The 7,247-nt window shown below is 34.9% G+C and overlaps 1 protein-coding gene across 1 annotated transcript; it reads left to right on the plus strand.

The window, feature by feature from the left end:
• Positions 1–2,218: 2,218 nt before the first annotated feature.
• On the plus strand, positions 2,219–6,935 carry LOC110093087 (cinnamoyl-CoA reductase 1). The gene is made up of 5 exons (XM_020817860.2): positions 2,219–2,457; positions 2,551–2,705; positions 2,791–2,976; positions 4,064–4,416; positions 6,429–6,935. The coding sequence occupies exons 1-5, from the start codon at positions 2,313–2,315 to the stop codon at positions 6,580–6,582; spliced, it is 993 nt and encodes a 330-aa protein (XP_020673519.1). The 5' UTR covers positions 2,219–2,312; the 3' UTR covers positions 6,583–6,935.
• The last annotated feature ends 312 nt before the right edge of the window (positions 6,936–7,247 follow it).

Genomic DNA, 7,247 nt, shown 5'->3' on the forward strand with positions numbered 1-7,247 from the left:
TATTATGATTAAAATGATGTGTGTGTGCATGCTACTTTGTACAGGAGGAACTTTCCTTAAAATAAAAGTTATGATATTAACATATATGTTAGCATGTAACCGATTGATTGATTACGTTGACGGACAAAGAGGGACGACTCTTTATTGATAGATTAATTAGAATTTCCCAAAAAAAAGATGAATCAATTAGATTAATTATTGATGGACATACTAATAGATTGATGGATGACAAATATGATAGATAGATATGACAAATAACAAATGATAGATAAGATGGATGATTGATAAGACATATATACGATAAATTGATTATTGAGGACAAATTACCGAGGAGATAGATTGACTGATTGAACATACAATTCAGAGCCTTTTCCACATATTTTTCTATAGTGATATCATATATTTTTAATTATTTTCTTTGTTGTAACTACTCTTCCAACACTCAAAATCCTATAAATAAAATGAAAAAAGCCATTTGTTGAGGACATATATATTATAACATGCACAATAATTTATCTACGCATTCTTTGCTTGTAAGGGGATCTGCATAGCAACTCTCCTAGAATTCTTTGATTTTTTTTCTTCTCTATTTCTTTCTCTGCTCTTATTTTTGTCACAACCTTGCTAGTCTTGCCAGTAGAGTTCGAGTGTCACTCACAAATAAAATTAGATCCAATACTATTCTCTTCCATGCCTTTCATGTTTTGAAGAGTAAAAAAATATAAATGATTATTGCATTACAATTTGATTGTATTAGCATCCTCATTTTTTAAATTAATGTGCTAGAGAGAGAGAGAGAGAGAGAGAGAGAGAGAGAGAAGAAAACTAATAATGGTAATTCTCCAATGAGATTACTATTTGCTAATAAGGAAATATTTCATATGACTACATATCAGAGGCTTCCATAAACTAATTTGAGTAACATTAAATACACAAATATATGGTTAAGGAAACAACTCAAACTTTTTTTTTAATAAAATCATAATTGCATAAGATGTGATGCAAATCTTATTCATTATTATCCAATCAATGATAATTATATGATTACACATGCTAATGAGGATAAATTATATGATTACACAAACTTTGATCATATATATTGTAGTGAAACTATCTAAGCTTACTTTCAATAATGTTGAATTCATTGGCATCCTTGTTATGACGTCCGATCTCTTTAAAGTAATAATTAGTGACAGTTCAATAGCCCCAATATTACAGAATGATAGTGCTCATTGTTTTCGTCAACACAATACTTAGTTGTTTAGATTAGTAATATTTATCAATAAATAATAATCACCATACTTTACATTTAAATTTGATAGCCATTCATATGTGTATTTTCATCTTGAGACAACTATATAATATCATTAACCTGTTTAGGACTAGCACATCATAAATTATCGAAAAGACTACAATAATTTGAATATACAAATGCAATTAAAGGTTCGTTTGGTACATCTATAGACCAATATTTTTTCCCACTTTAAAGAAATTTTTTACTAAAAAATAGCTTTACGAAACAGTAAAAAAGCTATCCCAAAAGAAGCCTAAATGGAAACCTTATTAAACTACTTCGATCCGTGTAATCAATCACAAATCAATAAACACTTCAAACTAGCAAAGCATGAGTTGATGGCCAACTCCCATCTAATAAAACTCAATATTTCTATGATTTTTAAAATGATGCCCTCAAATATTAAATTATCTTTATAACATAGTATAGTACTCTACAAATTTGTAATACAATTTATCATAAATATAAATATTCATCTATCTTATATTATCTTTATATTATTTATGATAATTTAATTATAAAAAAATATTATATAAAAATATATGGAAATTATTAAAAATTATCTTAAAAACATAAGCTCAACCACCCAACATCACACTTAGTCGGGATACCTCAGCAATTGGTGGGCGATTGGCGCCACGCAGCCAATACTATTTTTAAACTATTTTTGGGGGCTAAGTTTCAAAATATTTATAATAAAAAATAGTTTATCGGCGAAATTTCTCCCTACCGGTTCCGCTTAGGCTCCGTCACAACTTACTAACCCTTCCATGGTCCTTTCTTCGGGTGCGAAAGTTAGGTGGGCAAATCTTCCTGCAGTCCACTGACCAAACACTTTCATAGCTTATTATTATTATTTTATTTTCTAAAATAGAAAAAAATCAATGCATTTAGTTTTTTATGGCTATAAATACGCGCTTCGAAATGATTGATCGATCAGCAAATTTTCCGTCATCTCCGGTCTTCGAGATCTTCACCTCCCCATCCCCCTCTCCCTTCGCTAATCGCCGTTGTAAAAATGACCGCCGACAACGCGTTATCCTCCACCACAGATCAACGGAAAACGGTTTGTGTCACCGGTGCCGGCGGCTTCATTGGATCGTGGCTCGTGAAGCTTCTCCTCGAACGCGGTTACGCCGTGCGCGGAACAGTTCGGAGTCTAGGTATTACCCTAATCCCCTTTCCCTATCCCGCGTTTTTTGTTCTCATCATCTCCGTTTTGATCGATTGAGAGAGTTTTGATCCATTTGGGGCAGATGAGGCGAAGAACAAACATCTGAGGGAATTGGAAGGGGCATCGGAGCGGTTGGTGCTCTGCAAAGCCGATCTGCTTGATCTGGACGGGCTTCGTGAGGCGATTAAGGGATGCGAAGGTGTTTTCCACCCGGCTTCACCGGTGACTGATGATCCTGTAGGGCATTGCTTTTTTTGTAATCTTTTGAATTGATTGAGGGGTGCAGCTGGGTGAGATGTGTTTGTTCTGTGTTTGCGTGTAGGAACTGATGGTGTATCCGGCAGTTGAGGGGACGAGGAATGTGATCAGGGCGGCGGCGGAGGCTGGAGTGAGGCGGGTGGTGTTCACGTCTTCGATTGGGGCTGTGACGATGGATCCTAAGCGCGGTGACGATGTGGTCGTTGATGAGTCATGCTGGAGCGACCTGGAATTCTGTAAGCAGACTAAGGTATTGATGATTCCTCTTGTATTTCTTGATTTAAAATACTGGAATTTTTCGGAAGAATCAAATCCTGTATTTTAGCTGTTTGTTTATTTGTTCTTTTCATTAGTCTGATCGTTTTCGGAAGGGACATTGCGTTTCGAAATGGAAGGGTTGGGAAATAGTGATTAGTTAGAAAGAGAGGAAAAAAATGATATACGGTTCCGTCATCCATGTCTTTTATAATTATTTGAGCATTCCCTTTTTGTGTTTTTGAGCGAATATGCAACCTTATGAAAATATTTAAATCATATTATACTTATTTTAAAAGAATTCCCCAGTGAACATAAATTATATCTCTTTTATAATTTCTTACAAGTGAATTAAGTGATTGAATTGGCTTTAAATGGCCCACTGTGAACTCGCTCGAATCTAATTCGACCAACAACAAAAAAATTAATTAAAATCAGTTGTTTCACTCAACTCTTTACGAACGTTATATCAAAAGATCGAACAATTATCATGATAATGGAGGAGGATGAGAAGCCTCGCCAATTGGGATATGGATTTTGTCTAATTGCTATTTTGGTTGCTTTGATTGAATATATCCTATCAATTTCGATCATCAGGCATGGAGTTCTTTCCAAATTCCATACTATAAGCCGGAAGTACAGAGAAAAAAAGATGTAAAGCAGATATTGATTGGAAAAAAAATGAACATCTTAAGTTTATATGCCAGACTTGCCAGTATTATATGTTATGAAGGTTAACTGGTTAAGGTTTCATTAAGTGAAGCTCCTAGCTCCTGATTCAGATTCGGATTACTCATAATCATACAAAAGTTTTAGCATGTTAAAGTAATATTATTTCTCGCGTGAATCCGATTATTTATATTTATGTTTTAACTTAACCAAAAACAATTGAATATATTAATGAAACTGTTTTTAAAATAATAAAACCATCGATACCGAAAATTGAATAACAAATAAGAATTTAACAGTTTCAAACATGAACCCAAATTGAATTAAAAAGTGTGTGATGATTAATTTTATGTTAATTATATATTTTGATTATATTTTCAAAAAATAAATCCATCTTATTTAACAAAATACAGAACTGGTACTGCTACGGAAAGGCGGTGGCGGAGCAGGCGGCTTGGGACCTGGCCAGGGAGCTCAGGGTGGATCTGGTTGTGGTGAACCCGGTTCTGGTGCTAGGCCCACTTCTTCAGGCGACTATAAACGCCAGCGCGATGCACTTGCTCAAGTATCTGGACGGCTCCGCCAAGACCTACACCAACGCCGTTCAAGCCTACGTCCACGTCCGCGACGTCGCCGACGCTCACATTCGCGTCTTCGAGGCCCCAGCCGCCTCCGGCCGCTTCATCTGCGCCGAATCCGTCCTCCACCGCGAGGACCTCGTCCGAATCCTCGCCAAGCTCTTCCCGGAGTACCCCGTCCCAACCAAGTAAGCAACCCACCCCACCTCCCCCATCTCTCTCCCTCTCTCTCTCACCGACACGCACAGAAAAATTGCCTCTTCATTATGAAAAATGTGAATTTTAATGGAAATTATTATGAAATTAAAAAAAAAATGAAAGGGTCAAATTTTACCTCATTGACAAATAATGACAAACAATATATTATTTTACATAAGCGGATATATGATTGAAATATGAGTTGTCTTTTCCCCAGCCGCCTCCGGCCGCTTCATCTGCGCCGAATCCGTCCTCCACCGCGAGGACCTCGTCCGAATCCTCGCCAAGCTCTTCCCGGAGTACCCCGTCCCAACCAAGTAAGCAACCCACCCCACCTCCCCCATCTCTCTCTCTCTCTCTCTCACCGACACACACAGAAAAATTGCCTCTTCATTATGAAAAATGTGAATTTTAATGGAAATTATTATGAAATAAAAAGAAAGAAAGAAAGACGGTCAAATTTTACTCATTGACAAATAATGACCATAGTCAAACAATATATTATTTTACATAAGCGGATATATGATTGAAATATGAGTTGTCTTTTACATATTGCCTGTGCGGACTAAAGACCCGAAAAAAAAAAAAAGAAGATTAAATTACGAAGTAGGTTGCCGGTAATTTTTACTTGAAGCGTCAGTGGATAAGATGCATATGTCATAATTTGGTCTCATTTTTTATTATAAAAATTATTTAAAATAAGCGTTCGATGAGTGAATTAATAAAATAACATTCATCTTCCGAAAAAAAAAAAAAATCTTTTAACTTTCTTCGATCTACTTATAAAAATAATGTTAAATATCTTTCGCGTTTTTATTTGTTTTATCATGCATTTTTGTAGAACGTGTCATAGCTTTTTCCACATGCAGCACGGTCGCATAGGCGTGGGCACTCATGTCTGCGCACTCTCGATTGTGACTGCTTTTGTAAAACCCTAAATAAATAAATGAGTTTATATACAAAACTATTTTTTAATGAACTCTACCAACCTCGACCTAACACGGAGAAATAATCGCTAAAATTGATCCAGTAATTTAAAACTGTAAAATATAAATTAAGACAAATAGCACCAGTTTAATACAATATATTAAACATAAATTTAAATAATTTAAGAATATAAAATGAAACTAACATATACTTCAATAACATTAAATTAAAAAATAAATAAATTAAAAATAATATGAATCGATCTTTTATAAAGAAATGGTCTGCTTAAATTGAACATCTCAAAAATGAAAATTGTGAATTTATAAAATCACTTCTAATTAATTAAGCATAACTATGATGATCGAGTCCAACAAGAGTCAGTGCATAACAAACTTTCATAAAGGTTTTTTTTTTCTGCTTTACCTCTAAGTGTGACAAAACAAGTGTGGGTCTGATGCCAGTGAGTGGTCTTGTTAGATTCCACCGAGAGATTAGCTACGCCACCAAGCATTCTCTTTGAAATGACAGCGGGTAACTACCCTCGTTCCTTAAAAAAAAAAACTTAATCCCTGATAATTTGCTATGTAACTAACTAAGATAACGAAATCTCCTGTTGTATTTTAAACATTGGATCTCGGAACTTTAACCTCTTTTTTGTTCTAAATAGTACACTTTCTTTTAATCATAAGAATTTTTGCAATTCTTTCTAAATAGGACGCTTAAAAAATCGTAAGTGTATAGCTATACGACCAAAACTCTTCACCATTGGCTTTCCAAAAAAGCGAGTTTTGACCCACTACGCAAGGGCTAGTTGTTAATGTCGAGGGGCAGTTGGCGATAATGACATCTGATTTCCTAATTGTATAAGGAAGGATTAATCATAAAAATAGCTTAAACCCATTAATAAACCCAATCAAAGCCCTCAGGAGGCATCGTTCCACAACTACCCCACGACTGTTCCTACCGTTCTACCAAATCTGTCACTAAGGTTTTGTTTGGAGTGATTTTTTTTAGTACAATAATTTTTTGAACTAAAAATTTTTATATATAAAAAAACTATTTTATATTGATGCAGGTGCTCTGATGAGATTAATCCAAGGAAGAAGCTATACAAGTTCACTAACCAGAAGCTGAAGGACCTTGGCCTGGAGTTCACGCCCGCGGCCCAAGCTGTCTATGAAACCGTGAAGAGCCTGCAAGAGAAAGGCCAGCTACCCATCCTCTCCTAACACCATAACACCATATATCTGCTTGCGAGGTCGTCACTTTTTAAGTTTCTCTCAATAGCAGTTTTATAAGATTACTATGTAATAGAATAACAATATGAGAAATGTTTCTTCTACCACCATAATTCAACACTAATTATATACATATAAGGGTGCGATGTTACCATCACACTCTTATCCCACACTTCTCTCATATATATATAAACCTGTGTTGAATTTTGTGGTGTAAGAAGCATCTATCTTCCTTAATATATATTGTGAACAAACTTGGTACCTTATTGCTTTAATTTTCATCTTATTGTGGAAACTTTGACAAGCCAGTTCTACTGGTGTGTTAAGCGGTTTTATATGCTGAATCTTGCAAGTTTCTTCTGGGTAAAATATTGGTTATTTGATATGATGAAGCAATTTCTTGAGTAGAAAAGAGGCTGTTTTTAGAAAATTAGGAAATATTCTAAAAACTGCATTCGATCAGTTTTAGAATTTACCTCAGATTAAACATGTTGATAGCCAAATAATTTCCCACATTTAACACTCAGATTTAAATCTTGGTTAATAGGATTTATTACATTGAGATTTGGCTAAATCCTACTTGCTATCAAACAAGCCAAGGATATTTATACAAGGATTATGACATATCTAATCTTCTAAACCAAGCATTTTGCGAC

The sequence above is a fragment of the Dendrobium catenatum genome, unplaced genomic scaffold, assembly GCF_001605985.2.
Source record: "Dendrobium catenatum unplaced genomic scaffold, ASM160598v2 fragScaff_scaffold_414, whole genome shotgun sequence".
Taxonomy (NCBI): Eukaryota; Viridiplantae; Streptophyta; class Magnoliopsida; order Asparagales; family Orchidaceae; genus Dendrobium; species Dendrobium catenatum.